Below are 17,255 nucleotides of genomic sequence, written 5' to 3'. Positions count from 1 at the left end.
CATTGATCACAATCTTGATCGGCTACGACACGACGGTCTCGGCAGCGAGACCGTTGGCTCCCACTGTGGTTGCCAGTTTGTTTTCATCAAAAGTTGATTTTGTTGTTGAACTCATTATATCTTCAGTCGATTATAACAAATTCCAAAGAAATAGCCTTTTTATAAGACTTCCTTTACACAACGAAATGAAAATTATAACTTTTTAGAAAATAACACAAAAATCGTTTATCGATTTCTGTTTTGCGGGACTTTGCCTGTGCCGGGAGTGCTTTGGCTCATGGACCACCGATTCACAGATCGTGAGGGTCTTTGGTATTCTTCCTTCTTTTAGAAGCAAGAATGAAAATCAGTGAATATCTTATCAAAGTAAGATGAACACTCTTCTTAAGATTAAGTCAAAGCTCAAATCTAAAGGTATCACACAAATAATTCAAGTCTGCTGCTTTATCTGCTCTCTACTCTCAGATCTCTATAAATAACGGCCCTAGGGGGTATTTATAGCCTCTAGGAGAAGTTCAACTGAAAATACAGTGTTGTGAAGAAATCGTGCCTGCGAGACAGTGTTGTCTGTCTCGGCGGTCGAGACAGTGTTTGTTGTCTCGGACTTCCTATATGAATTCTCATAATAAGAATGTTTATATTGAATCCTATATGAATGATGTTTGTTATTCTAAAGATTATTTGTATACTAACAAATAGAAACCAAATTCCAAATGGGTTTGGATTTCCAAAGGCTAATCCTTTCGGACCCAAATAAAAGAAGGTACCACAAGAAAATTGTTTATATTTCAGGTACTCAAAAGGGGGAAGGATACAAGATATGCCTATATTTTTTTGCTAATGACAAAGGGGGAGTTATATAGAAAAATTATTATTTTTACTAATACTTTGATGCATGGGGATTAAAAGAGTTTAACTAATGATTTGATGCAGAGGGAGTAAAATATTTTTTAAACACAATTTATTTGTCATCATCAAAAAAGGGGAGAATGTTGGATATCTTGACCCCAAGATATGTTTGTTTTGATGATAACAAATATTATATGTTGTGTGTATTTTGTGCTAACATATGTTTTGCAGTATTCGAGCAAAATCAACAATGATATTCAAAGAGATATTCAAGACACAAGGCAATATAAGGCAATTGAAGTTGATACAAGGCTAATTGGAGATGAAAGAAATCAAGATGTTTCAATGATATAATTGTATTATGGGTTTTCTTTCTTTGGGTAGAATCTTTGTTAAAAGCCTTGATCACTCACAACACATACACGTACATAGTATTTAGAACACACTAACACATGCTTAGTGTGTGGTTAACTATAGAAATCCTCTAAGTTAACCATTAGAGTTTATAGATATAGAATGTGTCTCAAAACATATTAAATATCTCATATCTTAGTATCATAAGTCGACTAATACCCTTAGTAGTCGACTATAAAAGCCTTAGTCAAAGTTACATAAACTTCATATTTACAGATTAGTCAGCTACTATGCTTAATAGTCGACTACTCATTCTCAATTCAACTTACAAAAACTTAAATTTTACAGATTAGTCGACTAATGCCTTTAGTAGTCGACTACTAACATGTTTCTTGACTTCATAGAGTTTAAATAGACTCAGTGTAGTCGACTACTAAGCCTTGTAGTCGACTACAAAGACAGTTTTTCTAATTGTTCTGAATTTGAATTAGTGATCATTTATAGCCGTTTGCAAATGTTAATTTGGTTTAAAATTTGAATATTTCTAAGGCTATAAATAGGTCAGAACACTAGAATTTGATGAGTGACATTAGTACATACAAGATTCGAATTTTGATCAAATTCATTCTCTCTTGATACAAATTCTCATTCAAATTGTCAAGAAAAGAAAATTCTGAGATTGCCTTTGTTCTCCATCATTACTAGAAATTGCTTAGGTAATTTTTCGGAGAGCTTAAATTCCTAAGCCACTGCTGCACTTCACATTTACATCAAGGCTTATAGGGATTTGTACATTTCTTTAAAGAAGGTTTCTCTCGGATTTGAAAGAAGATCTCTTGGTGTAGAGATTGGTTGCAATTGACATGGTCTTGTAAATTGGTTAGGTTTGATCTTGTGGTTTTCAAGGTCAGGTTAGTTTGTGGATTTACGAATCAAGGAAAGAAAAATCTCAAGCAGGATTAGCTTGGGACTGGATGTAGGTCTGGATGACCGAACCATGATAAATCCTTGTGTTTACGTTTGTCTTTTTTTCTGTGATTTGTGGTGTTATTCATTCTCTTTATAGTTAGTAACTTTTCTGATTAAAGATTATAAACACTATTAATTTCTGCTTTCTAGTGTTTGTGTTGCCTTAGGTTAGCGATCGTACAAGTTCCTTGCCGAATATAGGTCTTTACCGTACATCTGTACAGGAGTCTGAGGAGATCAAGAGGCAAGTTCAGGAGCTTCTAAAGATGGAAGTGATAGTGCCGAGTTGTTCGTCTTGTGGGTCGCTAGTGTTATTGGTGCCTAAGAAGGATGGAGGCTGGCGCATGTGCGTGGTTTACCGGGCGCTCGACAAAATAACGGTCGAGAATCGTTACCCACTACCACGAATCGATGATCTCATGGACCAGTTGGAAGGAGCGAGGTTCTTCAGAAAATTGGATCTTAAGTCTAGGTACTATCAGGTGAGGATTCGGGAGGATGACACTTGGAAGACTGTGTTCAAGACCAAGAAGAGCCTGTTCGAGTGGTTGGTAATGTCGTTCAGGTTATGCAACACTCTAGCGACCTTTATGAGGATCATGAATGGTTTGCTACGACCTTTCATAGAGGATTTTGTGATAGTTTACCTCGATGATATCTTGGTGTACAACAGGACCTGGGAGGAGCATCTAGTTCATGTTGAGGAGGTGTTTGAAGTGTTGCGGGACGGTCAGCTGAAACTCAACGGGAAGAAGTGCGAATTTGGGAAGATGAGTTAGTATATCTCGACTTCATTGTGGGAAAAGGCCAACGGAGGTTAGATCCAAGTAAGGTGGCGGTGATCACAAAGTGGCCGATGCCTAAGAATGTAACGGAGGTGAGAAGCTTCATGGGGGCTTGCTAGTATTTGCACAAGTTTATTGGACACTTTTCTACTTATGCGACACCTTTACATGGCCTTACTAAGGTGAAGGTTAAGTTCGACTGGGGACGGACACATGAGAAGGCTTTTCAGTTACTGAAGAGGAAAATCTCGGAGGCACCGGTGTTAGCATTATCTAATTTGCAGAGGACCTTTGAGGTAGAGACCAACGCTTCTAGCTATGCTATGGGCGCTGTGTTGATACGGGATAGGAAGTCAGTGGAGTACCATTCTGAGATGTTTACGGATGCTATTCAGAACTATCCTGCTCACGATAAGGAGTTTTATGTGCTTTATCAGGCAATCAGGCATTGGAGGGTGTATTCGATAGGTAAGGAGGCGGTTGTGCACTCGGATCACAAGCTATTAGAGTTTCTACATGCCCAGACGAAGCTACAACAGGCATGACACATGAAGTGGATGTCCTATTTGATGGCATTCAACAACGTCATTAGGTACAAGAAGGGAGCGACTAACAAGTTATTTGATGGAGTTCAACATCGTCATTAGGTACAAGAAGGGGGTGACTAACAAGTTGGTCGATATACTATCTCGACCGCTAGTGAGATCTTTGTTGGTGGCGACGCGTATTCAGCCCTTGGTTCCTTTGGAGTACGTACAGATGTACACATCCAACAAAAATTTTGGCAGTGTGTTCGAGCAGGTGAAGGCTGGTCGAAGGGGGGAGTATGAGTTCGGAGCAGATGGTGTGTTATATCGTGGGACATCACTTTGCATTCTGGAGGATGGTGATAGGTTACAGTGGATTAGAGAGGCACATACATCACGTGTGCAAGGTCATTTTGGAATTCAGAAGATGCTTCTCAATCTACGACGCCATGTCTTTTGGCCAAAGATGTTAGAGGATGTTACTAAGAATGTTGGAGGGTGTAAGCTATGTTGCATTTCAAAGCCTTCTAACAGAAAGAGGGGATTGTATCTACTATTTCCAGTGCCTTCGAGACCATGGGAGAGTATTTCTATGGATTTCTTAGGAGGGTTGCTAACGACCAAGCGCGGGCATGATTACTTGTTCGTTGTGGCGGATCAGTTTAGTTAGATGGTGATATTGATTCCTTGTAAGAAGATGGGATGGGAACGGGTGCAGCATAATTGTTATTTGAACATGTGTGGAAGCACTTTGGTTTGCCGAGTTTGATTATTTCAGATCGAGATAGTAGGATTCTCAGATACTTTTAGGGTTCTTTGTGGAATTTGATGGACACCAGATTGAAGAAGAGCACGACCTTTCATCCACAAACAGACAGGCAAATAGAAGTAGTCAACTAGACTATGGTTCATATGTTACAGGGGTATAATTCCAAATATCCCAAGACTTGGGATGAGAGTTTACCATATTTTCAGTTTGTGTTCAACCGGGCTATTCATGGATCTTCGGAAAAGTTACCGTTTGAGACGTGTTATGGGTTTTTACCTTCAAGTCCGTTCGACTTAGTATTTTCTAGTGAAGCTATGGCCGACGACAAAGAAGAGAGTGAAAGACAACGGGCTCACGATTCTAGAGAAGATTACGCAGATTCACGCTACGGTTGAAGCTCGGTTGAAGAAGTCATAAGCGAAGTACAAGGTGAAACATGATTAACATCGAGTTCCTTGTAATTTCAGCAATGGTGACATGGTGTGGCTAAAGTTAAGTAAGGAACGGCTAAAGGGAGAAGGAAAGAAGTTGAAATCTATGCGATATGGTCTGTTTCGGATTCTCGAGTAGATCGGTGACAACGCCTTCAAGCTGGATTTGCCACCTTACTTAGGCATGTATTCGGTGATCAATGCCGAGTACTTGAAGTTGTTAGAACCCCCATTGTTGGACGATGAGGGTGATGACAAGGAGATCTTTCCGCATGTTGAAGACTTGTGGTTTGATAGAGAAGAGCTGCTGAAGGAGGATTGCATTTTGGAGCGAAAGATGACTACGACTAGACGGGGGATGAAGGAGTCATTTCTAGTTGGACGTCAAGGTCAGGTTCCTAGCAAGGCCAAGTGGTTCAACAAAGAGGGAGGATCTAGTGAGTTTCCTCAGCTGAAGTTCTAACTTGAACGAGACTTCAAGTTCCTAAAGGGGGAGCCATGATACGGGTGTATCTTCTCTCTGCTTCGAGAGCTTAGCAATCCTCATGGGAGCTTGAGGATAGATGATTCTTATGGTAGCTTGAGAATAGAACGTGGGCAGAGCCGTTGTTGGCAGTGAAAACGATCAAAATCAGGAAAACAGAGAAAATCAAAAACTAGAGAAGCAGACTCTGGCCGGTTGACCTAAGGGTTGATACTGGTCGATCGACTAGGTCATATCGGTCGACCGACCGACCAATTTTGATCGACCGATCTCGGATACGAGAACAGGGTAGAAAACCATGTCTCTGGACGGTCGATCAACAGAGGCATGTCGGTCGACCGACGGGGTTTCCTGGGCGTTCCTAGACTCTTGTTTGACGCGTATTCCAAGTTGAGTTGGGCTTGGTTATTTATGATTTTGTCATCCACATTGTTTGACATATAAATAGGGATTGTTTAGGATTTCTAAAGAGGAGATTTGATTAAAAAGAGAATAAAGAGGTTCTTCTTTATTCTAGTGAGATTGCGAGGGAGAGATTTTGTAATCTTTTATTCTTCATAATCTAGAGAATATGAGTCCTTCTTTTGATAATTCCGCGATCAAAGGTGCTTGCACGACAACTCGTATCATCTTTCTTCTGCTTTGCTTCTCAGTAAAGAGTTTAGCCATAGTAACGTCAGATTGCTCCTCGTAGAATTGAGAAAGGAACTTGGATTCTAAATCTACTCATGATCTGATTGAGCCTTCGGGCAAGTTTTGGAACCAATCAAAGGCTACCCACTGGATGGTGCAATGAACAGACGTGCCTTAATGGCATTATTGCCAACTACATTTCCAGTTTGCTTATGGAAGTAATAGATGTGTTAGTTCGAGGAGCCTTTGCCATCGAAAGTATGTAACATTGGCGGCTTAAATTTCATCAGATAGGGAATCATGTCCCACTCGACGGGGTAAGATCGGGTAATTCTATCCTTCTTGAGCGCAGTTCGTTAAGACAGGACAGTGAGCTGCTTCTGAATATCGTCCATGGCTTTTCCTTCCTTATTTAGCTTCGAAGATTGCTTCTGATCTTGCATGTTCAGAATCTGCATCGTCTTGATGATCTTGATCTTCTTCTGGGGGATCTTCGCCAATTTAACTCTTCCCTTTAGAAGAACTTGGTTGAGGTTGAGATGCCAATAAGAGTTGTTTAACCATCTCTTCTAGATGTTCGATATGCTCATATGAGTCCTTCTTTTGAGCTGCCATTTGAGCAAGAATATCTTCCCGATCTATCATACCAACCTCCCACCTTCGTTCTTGACTTGAACTAGGGGTTATATTTGATGCTATGGTAGAGTTGGTGTCACTAGAGGTAGGTTGGTTCACCTAAGATGAAGTTTGTTATGTTCGCATTGGGACGAAAGAGTAGTCGCTCTTCTTCTTAACCTGGTGTTGCGATACACACCATCAGCTCCTAGTAGTATGGATCCAATGACAGGAGAATACACTCGATCGGGTGAGCAATTTGTGCTTTCTTCCTCATCTTTGGAAGTCACACTTATCATGTTGATAGTGAATACTCGTGCTCTGCTCCTTTGAGCATGTCGTCGTCGTTGAATCACTCTCTCTCTGTTCTAACTCATATTGGGGTTTAAAATTAGGCAAAAAGAAAATGGGGATTTGAATTAATGATGATTCATCACTATCTCTCTGTTCTAACTCATATCCTCCTTCATATGTTGTAAAAAAATTAGGCCAATTCTGTTTAGATGGACATGTACCTCTTAAGCTTGACCCATGCTTTGCATTTGATGCATGCTCTGCATTTGATGCCTCTTCAACTGCATTGAATGCCTCCTCAGCATTGGAAGATGGATGTTGCACTGCTCTAGGGGCCATTGCATTTGCCCTAAATTACAAAGGAGGGCCATGACTATTATTTGCTATTCTTGCACCAGCACTCACAGCAATTCTACCCACTGATGCATCCTTAAATTCTTGTTGGACCTTCTTATTGCATATAGCTGCTCATCTTCACTGTTTAATGTTTTTTCTACTTCACTGTCAATAGCTTCCATGGAGTCCTCACTCTTGTTCCTCATGTGCTGCATCATGGCAAATAAACCCTTCTGCTTGTAAGTACTTCATCACTTCTTCTGTTTGTATGTGCTCCATCACTTGTGTCTCTGCATTTGTTTGTGCATCAATGTGCGCATCAACATGAGTTTCTACTGTAGCAGAATTGTCACCAACTTGCAGTTCCTCTACATTCTCAGCTGCAGCATGACTAGAAGACAACATATGAAACCCAGATCACGAAATTCACTATGTTTAAAATGACCAAAAACAATTTCAACAACACATAAACCCTAATCATACAACATAGCCCTAAATCTAAAAATTTATTTATGAAATAATTCTCAAAATTCCACCTTTTTAACCATAAAATTTAGATTTCTTATTTATGACTCAATTAAAGCCCTAATTCATGTTTTTCATTTAGTTAAACTCTAATAAAAACAATTTTCAAGCAAACAATGCATGCCATTATTTCAAAAATTGTATTTAGAATCTTATCGTTCACTGTGACATAAACCCTCGATCGTACCACCTATGCTTCTTCGACACTAGGGCTTCACGAGCTTCAGGGGTCTAGGTTAATGAAAGCTTCTACATGTCCATCGTCATCTCTAAATCTCAAGCAATTGCCTGCGTTATCTCTCAGTCATTTAGTGAGAGGGGGAAGTAGGGAAAATTTAGGTGAGCATTTAGTGATGGGTGGTTAATTCCCTCAGTTTCCCTGTTACCCACGTTCAGCTGTAATAACGCCACATAATCATGAAGTGCACTCTCGCGCAATTTTTCACCAGAGATTTTGGTCGGAAGTTAAAAAATGGGCTTACTTGTCTCGTCGTGGCACTTTTAATACCCTATCGACGTTGGAGATGCTTTTAACGCCAATCGATTTTTATGCGAATATGGTAATTTAGCCCTAAAAATTCGAAATGTGATCTACTGCTGACAGAGGTAGGTTCTCTAGTTCAATTAACCTTGAAAGTTAAGTTGTTAATATCTATATCTCTGTCTTCTTGACCTCGCTGGTTTGTATTTGTGCTGTCAAAAGCTGTGTATAACCGATCGTATATTTGTAATACGTAGCCTCATGCTTCAAATCCATTGTTAATTTCCTTTTCATATATCGAACGCTGTGATCGTGGGGGGCCCACCCACGTGCCCGCTGCGGCTTGTCCCTTGTGCGGACGAGTTCTTCGCCTGCCCACGACGTGCTCGAGTGGACAACTCGAGTTTTGTGCGCCGCTTGCCGCTCGCGTTCGCCCCGCCCGCCTTCGTGTGAGCTGCTTTCCCCCCGCGCACGCTTCCTTTTCCCGCCACAAGACCCCGCTAATTTTCTGAGCCCCCCCACCTCTTCTGCTATAAATAGAGGTGGTGGTGGAGGAGTTTTTGTGTGGGAAAATTGTGAGAAAAATCAAGTGGGTTGTGTGAGTTTTCTTTGAGAGAAAAGAAAGAGTGAGTGAGAGAGAACTTGTAAGTTTGGTATTCTCCTCATAGTGAAACCCCCCTCCCGTGGACGTAGGCTAGTTAGCCGAACCACGTAAATCTCGTGTTTGTATTTGTTTTATCTGTGAGTTGTCATAGCTTGTAGGTTCCCTCAATATTCGGTCTTAGAGCTGATGAGAGGAAGAGTGTATATTTCACTTTGATGAAATATATCACTTTTGATTCTTGTTTCCTTTAAGAAATAAGAATTTCATTATCTATTCTCGTTTCCTTTGAGAAACAAGAATATAGAGGTTGACTTGTGCTTTTGTGATAACGAAAGCTAGGGCTATCTCTCAGGTGATATCGTTTCCGCGGCGGTGGGCGTGAATCCGCCCCAACAATTGGTATCAGAGCCCTTATTCAGACCGGAGGTGGTAAAATTTCTGATCTGAGGTGGTGGTTGAATATTGTGTGATAAAACACAATTAATTGTTAAAAATTTCTGAGAGAAGCGGATTATCATAATACAAGCAGAAAAATGACTTCTACAAGTAAAACAAGTAAAGTTGGAAAATACGAGATTGAAAAATTCAATGGGAAAAATGATTTTTCCTATTGGAGGATGCAGATGAAAAATTCGCTGATTTCGCAAAAGTTGCACAAGGTTTTGGCTGGAAGAGAGAAGCACAAAAATATGTCTGATGAGGATTGGGAGGAGCTGGATCTGGAAGCACGGGCGTCGATTATCCTTTGCCTTGAAAGGGATGTAGCTTTCTTGGTGGACGGGGAGGAAACGGCTGCGGGCGTGTGGTTGAAGTTAGAAAGCACATTCATGACGAAGAGTCTAACGAACCGGATCTATTTAAAATCCAAATTATATACTTGCAAGATGGAGGAGGGCTCGTCAATCCGGGAATACATCAACAAGTTCGATAGGATCATATCGGATTTGAAAGACATTGAGGTGACAGTGGAAGACGAGAATCAGGCGCTTCTACTACTGCTATCTCTGCCGAAGTCCTATGAGAACCTGGTGCAAACACTGATGCTTGTGGGTGATACTTTGTCAATGGATGAGACTAGAGCGGCGCTTCTAACGGATGATCTTCGAAAAATTGCAACTAGTGATATGGCCACTGGTGATAACAAAGAACAAGCGCAGGGACTGTTTGCCAGAGGAAGAGGCAATGAGCGAGGAAAAGGCAAGGGAGGAAAGTCTAGATCTAAATCAAGACCTCTTGCGGGACGAGCGTGTTTCAAATGCGGTGAAGTTGGGCATTTCAAGGTCGATTGTCCTAACAAGAGAGTAGGTGGGAAAAAGAACAACAACAAGACTGAAAGACGAGAAGGCAAGGAAGAGGCGAGCTACGCTTCAGAGGATGGGAGCGATAAGGAATGTTATGTCGTCACGGATGGCGAGGATACCTCCGGGAAGTGGATTCTTGATTCTGGTTGCTCTTACCACATGTGTCCAAACAGGAAATGGTTTACTACCTACAGGAGCATCGATGGTGGAACCGTATTGATGGGGAACAACCATGCTTGTAAAACGGTGGGGCTAGGTGATATCAAAATCAAGATGCATGATGGAGTGGTTCGAACTCTGACGGACGTACGACACGTTCCCGGCTTGCGGAAGAATCTCATCTCAGTAGGAGCTTTGGACTCCGGGGGTTGCAAGATTGTAACAGAGAACGGAGTGAAGAGGGTTGTTCGGGGTTCCTTAACAGTGATGAAGGGTGTTCGTCACGGTAATCTATATACTCTCTCGGGTACGACGGTGATGGGAGATGCAGCAGTTGAAGCTGAAGGAAGTGGTGGAGACCAATGTGAGCACACACGGTTATGGCATAGGCGGCTTGGGCACATGTCAGAGAAGGGTCTGGATCTGCTTGGTAAAGAGGGTTTGCTGAAGAATCTGAAGAAGCCTTGCATGGATTTTTGCGAGGACTGTGTGTATGGAAAGGCGCACAGGGTTCAATTTCTGAGGAGCAAGCACAAGAGCAGAGGGATACTAGATTATGTGCACACGGATGTTTGGGGTCCGGCTTCGACAACTTCCAAGGGTGGTTCCAGATATTTTGTCTCATTCATAGATGATCATTCAAGATATGTCTGGGTTTATTTCCTGAAGCATAAGAATGAGGTATTTGAGACATTCAAGAAGTGGAAGGCGATGGTTGAGAACAGGACGTGCAAGAAATTGAAGACGCTGAGATCTGACAACGGTACAGAGTACACAGATGGTGCCTTCAAGGAGTTTTGTGATCAGGAGGGCATTGCTAGACACTGGACAGTTAGATCTACACCACAGCAGAATGGGGTCGCGGAAAGACTGAACCGAACACTGCGGGAGAAAGCAGTGAGTATGCGATCATATGCTGGTTTGGGCAAAGAATGGTGGGCAGAATCGATTGCTACAGCATGCTATATAGTGAATCGATCTCCACATTCGACATTGGACGGTGATACACCCTATAGGGTGTGGTCAGGGGAGCATGCAGATTATGATAGGCTCCGGATTTTCGGATGTACCGCCTACTATCACGTCAACGAGGGAAAGCTTGACGCGAGGGCCAAGAAGGCAATTTTCTTGGGGTATGCAAAGGGCGTAAAAGGCTACCGCCTTTGGTGTACAGAAGATTCGAAGTTCGTTATCAGCAGGGACGTTACCTTTGATGAGAAGTCCATGATTATTAAGGTGCCCAAGGATGATGGTGTTGAGACTGTTGGGACTTCCAAGTCCCAGGTTATTGAGATAGAACCTAAAGACCAACCAGGTTCTAGTCCTGTTCAAGTGGAAAATCAGGAAGATGATGAGCTTGAGCAGGAAGAGGTTCAGCAAGAGAATACACATGCACTACAACAACATCAGCTCGAGGATAGCTTGGCTTCCACTAGGCCAAGGCGAGTATACAAGCAGGTACAGAAGCTGGGGGCTGATCAACCCCTGAAGCACTATGGGCATGTTAATTTGGTTGAATACGCACTCTTGGTGGAGGAAGATGAGCCGGTCTCCTTCAAGGAAGCTATTCGAGACAAGAATAGTGAGAGTTGGTTGGCTGCGATGGAGGAGGAGATGGAATCTCTCCGGAAGAACCAAACGTGGGAGGTGGTCCCATTGCCCGTAGGAAAGAAAGCTATAGGTTGTAAGTGGCTGTATAAAAGAAAGGAAGATCTTTCAGAGCTCGGTGGAACGAGGTACAATGCGAGGCTAGTGGTCAAGGGGTTTGCACAAAGAGAGGGTGTGGATTACAATGAGATATTTTCTCCGATGGTGAAACACACTTCTATTCGGGTGCTACTGAGTATTTTTGCTCATGGTGATCTTGAGCTGGAACAACTCGACGTCAAAACGGCCTTCTTGCACGGAGACTTGGATGAAAAGATCTACATGCGTCAACCTGAAGGCTACAAGGTTGAGGATAAGGAGCATCATGTATGTCGCTTGAGGAAGTCACTCTATGGATTGAAGCAATCTCCTCGGTAGTGGTACAAGCGATTTGACTCCTTCATGCTGAAGCATGGGTTTTCCCGAAGCGACTATGATTGTTGTGTTTACATTCGGAAGCTTCGTGGAGGTGATTATATCTATCTCCTGTTGTATGTGGATGACATGCTTATTGCATCGAAAAACAAGGTGGAGATAGATAAGCTGAAATCTCAACTTAGCAATGAGTTCGAGATGAAGGACATGGGCGCTGCTAGGAAAATACTGGGTATGGAGATTAGAAGAGAGCGGGCGAATCGGCGATTGTTCTTGAGTCAGAAGGGCTACATAGAGCGGGTGATCGCGAGGTTCGGGATGCAAAGTACAAAGTCGGTGGTGACCCCATTGGCTCCACACTTTAGGCTTTCAGGTAAACAATCTCCCACTACAGCAGAAGATAAGGCACACATGGATCGTGTCCCTTATGCTAGTGCAGTTGGTAGCTTAATGTACGCAATGGTGTGTACACGCCCTGATATTTCACAGGCGGTTAGTGTGGTCAGCAGATTCATGGCGAATCCGGGAAAGACGCACTGGGAAGCGGTGAAATGGGTCCTGAGGTACTTGAAAGGTACCGCGGATACGGGTCTGTGTTTTGGTGGAGATACATGTCAGATTGACGGGTATGTGGACTCAGATTATGCGGGTGATCTAGATAGACGGCGATCTACTACTGGTTATGTATTCAGAATACATGGAGCTCCAGTTAGTTAGCGATCGATGTTGCAGGCTACAGTGGCACTTTCTACAACAAAGGCCGAGTACATGGCTATGGCGGAGGGAGTGAAGGAAGCATTGTGGCTGTGGGGTCTTCTAGACGACTTGGGGATAGAGCAGGAAAGCGTGAACTTATGGTGCGACAGTCAAAGTGCTATTCACTTAGCAAAGAATCAAGTTCATCATGCTCGTACCAAGCATATCGATGTCAGGTATCATTTTGTACGGGATGTCATAGAGGATGGTGATATTTCTCTCATGAAGGTGCACACGAATGAGAATCCCGCGGACATGTTAACCAAGGTGGTCACAGGCAGCAAGTTCCAGCATTGCTTGGACTTGCTTCATATTAGCCCGTGTTGAGTTGTCCAAGAGGGCATGGCCCTGCGGGGCAGAGATGGAGGTGAGGTGGAGACTATGTTGGAGAATAATTTCAGAACTACGGTTAGCTTGATCCCGGTGGAGGGTACGTAGGCAGTCGCGGTATAGTGACGCAGCTGGCCTTGGCCTGGTTTAGCCTGAATCTCTCTGGTGGAGTTCGTGGGGTGATTCTGGTGTTCGTTCAAAATTTGAGGTTTATCAAATGATGTACGAGGTAGAGAATTGTGATCGTGGGGGGGCCCACCCACGTGCCCGCTGCGGCTTGTCCCTTGTGCGGACGAGTTCTTCGCCTGCCCACGACGTGCTCGAGTGGACAACTCGAGTTTTGTGCGCCGCTTGCTGCTCGCGTTCGCGCCGCCCGCCTTCGTGTGAGCTGCTTTCTTTCTGAGCCCCCCCACCTCTTCTGCTATAAATAGAGGTGGTGGTGGAGGAGTTTTTGTGTGGGAAAATTGTGGGAAAAATCAAGTGGGTTGTGTGAGTTTTCTTTGAGAGAAAAGAAAGAGTGAGTGAGAGAGAACTTGTAAGTTTGGTATTCTCCTCATAGTGAAACCCCCCCTCCCGTGGACGTAGGCTAGTTAGCCGAACCACGTAAATCTCGTGTTTGTATTTGTTTTATCTGTGAGTTGTCATAGCTTGTAGGTTCCCTCAATATTCGGTCTTAGAGCTGATGAGAGGAAGAGTGTATATTTTACTTTGATGAAATATATCACTTTCAATTCTTGTTTCCTTTGAGAAATAAGAATTTCATTATCTATTCTCGTTTCCTTTGAGAAACAAGAATATAGAGGTTGACTTGTGCTTTTGTGATAACGAAAGCTAGGGCTATCTCTCAGGTGATATCGCTTCCGCGGCGGTGGGCGTGAATCCGCCCCAACAAACGCGAATCTTCATTACGTTAAAAATTGCTAATATGATGTATCTTTTCCCTATGTCACATCCCCCTTTTTTTTTAATGGCAAATGCTGTTTGTTAGAGCAAGGGCAGCAAGCTCGTAAAAGAGCTCTCAAGGCTGATGTGGCGGTGGAACGATTCTGCATACCCTCCAGCAACCTCCCAAGCCCGCTCTCAAGGGCTCTCAACGCTGACGTGGAGCTTGCAGCCATCGGAGCTCCCAAGCGCTCCACAAATTTGTGGAGCGCTTGGGAGCTACCCCAAGCTGGCTCTGAAATTTTTACAAAACCGCCCCCAGCGCCCTACAAAAATCCTCCTAACCAAATTGATGCCAACACAAGGGAGCTGAAGATGATTTGGCGGGACGAAGAGGCCTCGCAGACGCGTGCTCCGGGCGATGTCGAGGGTTTGGGGTTGTGGGGGGGGAGGGGGGGGGGGGGAGTGGTGCGGTGTGGGGGAGGGGGGGGGGGGGGGGAGGGGGGGGGGACAAGCCAGAGCCATTGGCGGGTCGTCGTCGTCGTCGAAGATTGAGTGCGGGCGGTCGTCGCTAGGAAGATTGGGGTTTGGGGAGATAGAAGCTGCGCAGGTCGTACGTCGCCGGATAATTGATCGTCGTCGGGAGAAGGCGTTTGGGTCGGAGGATATTGGGATTTGGGTGGAGGTTTGGGCTGAAAGATTGGGTGCAGAGGGTTTGGGGGGGATTTTGGGGTGGAGGTTGGCGAAAGAAGTTTGGGTTGGGGATTTTTGTTATTGGGTGTAGCTGCTATTGTTATGAGGGGTTTTTTTTGAATATTGTTGAGGCTACCTAACTAGGAGGGCTTGTTGGAAATCGCTATCATAAAATATAGTATGACTGACTTCCCAAGACCTAATTTAAATAATTTTTAATATGCAAAACTGCTTGAGAGCTTGCTGACTAGGACTCCAACTGGGAGGCTGCTGGAACTTGCTCTGTAAAAGCATCATTCCTGCTGTTATTTCTGGTTGCTTTAACGTATTGGGCTATCACTTGCGCCGTTTGGCAATGCCTGAGGTCTCATGTTTTGATAATTGAAAATATAATTCAAGGTTTCTTAATTGTGTAGATGCTTTTCTTATTTGATGCTCTACTAAGTCTTCAAATTTTGATACTATAATAGACGGTTAATTATTCATTTCACGTCTGACAAATTGCCAATTATCACCCCCAAGTATTAACTACAAACCTACAATTATACGCCAAATATTTGAACTTGTTTCTTCTTTTGTCATGACCGAAAAAATATTAAAACCCTTGTTTCCTTCCAGTGCTTGTAGATAGACTCCGGAAGCGCTCATTTTGAATATATATTTATATAAAAAATTAATGAAATAAAATAAAATTGAATTGAGTTAAAAAATTGTTGGATCACTACTGCCCATAAACGTAAGCATATTACCCGAGTCTGAGGATTGGTTTACTCTACCAATTCTATCTTCAACGTAACTAGTTTTCAGGTCCTGCAAATGTTTAACAACCTGAGAGCATAGGACTAAAAATAATCAAGAGTAATGTACTTAAATAAATTAACCATACTTCATATATAAAAATCTCACATTCAGAGTAATGCACTTGACTAAATTAACCACACACACTGCATAAACAGATTAAGTTACCCGACTGAATTAGCCACACCGCATAAATAAAAATCTCACATATCGGAAACAAGATCGAAATAACGAACAATACATCTATCTACCATGGGTTTGGAGTGATCCAAATGGGCGGGACATGATACCTGTCATTTAGTTGGGTAAACTCTTCAAAATACTTATCTTTGAAGTTATAAATGGCCATGTCACAAGCAGAGTATTCATGGATCTCCTCCTGGTCCAAATTTCCCCTTGCAATGATGCTATGGAGCAATCCATGATCTGTAAAATATATGCAATTTGGCTTGCATCCTTGGTATTCACCTGCAGGCACACAAAATGAGTAGTTCTGACCCACGAATATTGCGTGATCTCCCAAGTTTTCCATCTCAACCCATTTAAAATTGAATTTGTGGTTAGTTGGGATTCTGCGGTTGAGGGTGGTGTTCCGAGTTTTGAGGGTGGAGTAGCCAACACCTTCAGGCTTGACTGGCTCATCAAAAACTTCAAGCTTATACACCACAAAATCACATGTTGGCAACAAAAACTCATCTTCTTCTTTATCTGACCGTTCATACGCTTTTTCTCTTACAACTTGTAGCAAGTCTCCATTTGTCGACACAACCAGATACCTCTCACGGCTAAGTAAATCGTCCGGTGAATATGCAATTTGTTTGATCGTCTTATCACCTGCAAAATCATAAACAACAGCTACCCCACACCCATCAACCGCATAAACCTCACCCTTGTACCAGATGACATCTGTGATATACAAGGGGGAACCCTCTACATTAGTCCACTTGTCATCTCCGACCCTACAAAATGATAGCACTTCTGATATACAAGGGGGAACCCTCTACATTAGTCCACTTGTCATCTCCGACCCTACAAAATGATAGCACTTCAAACATAGTGATGATTGCAATCACTAGTATTCCACTTGTCATCTCCGACCCTACAAAATGATAGCACTTCAAACATAGTGATGATTGCAATCACTAGTACGCAATCATCATCACCATCCAAATTTCTCCTCTTATTTGAAGGATCTGATGATATGACAGCCTTACGAACAAATCCGAAATCGGTGTGTTCATCGTAATTGACCCAACTAGTGGGATGTTCGAATGCGTCAAGCGATGGGAGAGGGATTTGGGCCCTTGTTAGCGGATTCAGCAGCTGTATGCTTCGACCTTGTGTATCAACCGTGAACAACCAACCATAACGAGATCCAACAGACCACTTATTTCTTATTTCTGGCACGAGAAACTCCCCGTGCCGTTTCCAATCTGAAATAGAAAAGAAGTTGATGTTTTCCCACTCGTTGTCATTACACTGCATTAGCATTGGCAGGGGAGGGGGTTTACTAGGCAGGACACAGAGGCACAATGGTAATTTCGACGGGAGTGAATATTATCCATGACAAAAGAGCGGAATTTCCTAGAAACAGCACCAAACCGAAGAACATCTGCATGACCAACTATCTTTTCAACTATCAGTCGCAAGATATCGAT

The 17,255-nt window shown here is 43.0% G+C and overlaps 1 protein-coding gene across 1 annotated transcript; it reads right to left on the bottom strand.

Annotated features, from left to right (window-relative positions):
* LOC109846039 (F-box protein At2g26160-like) lies at positions 15,664-16,652 on the bottom strand. Its single transcript, XM_020415261.1, has 2 exons — positions 16,644-16,652; positions 15,664-16,597 (listed from the first exon to the last, which is right to left on the bottom strand). Exons 1-2 carry the CDS (start codon positions 16,650-16,652, stop codon positions 15,845-15,847), a joined length of 762 nt encoding a protein of 253 aa, XP_020270850.1. The 3' UTR covers positions 15,664-15,844.

The sequence above is a fragment of the Asparagus officinalis genome, chromosome 6 (assembly GCF_001876935.1).
Source record: "Asparagus officinalis chromosome 6, Aspof.V1, whole genome shotgun sequence".
Classification (NCBI taxonomy): domain Eukaryota; kingdom Viridiplantae; phylum Streptophyta; class Magnoliopsida; order Asparagales; family Asparagaceae; genus Asparagus; species Asparagus officinalis.
The sequence above is the reverse complement of the archived record's forward strand: the minus strand, read 5'-3'. Positions and strand labels throughout refer to the sequence as shown.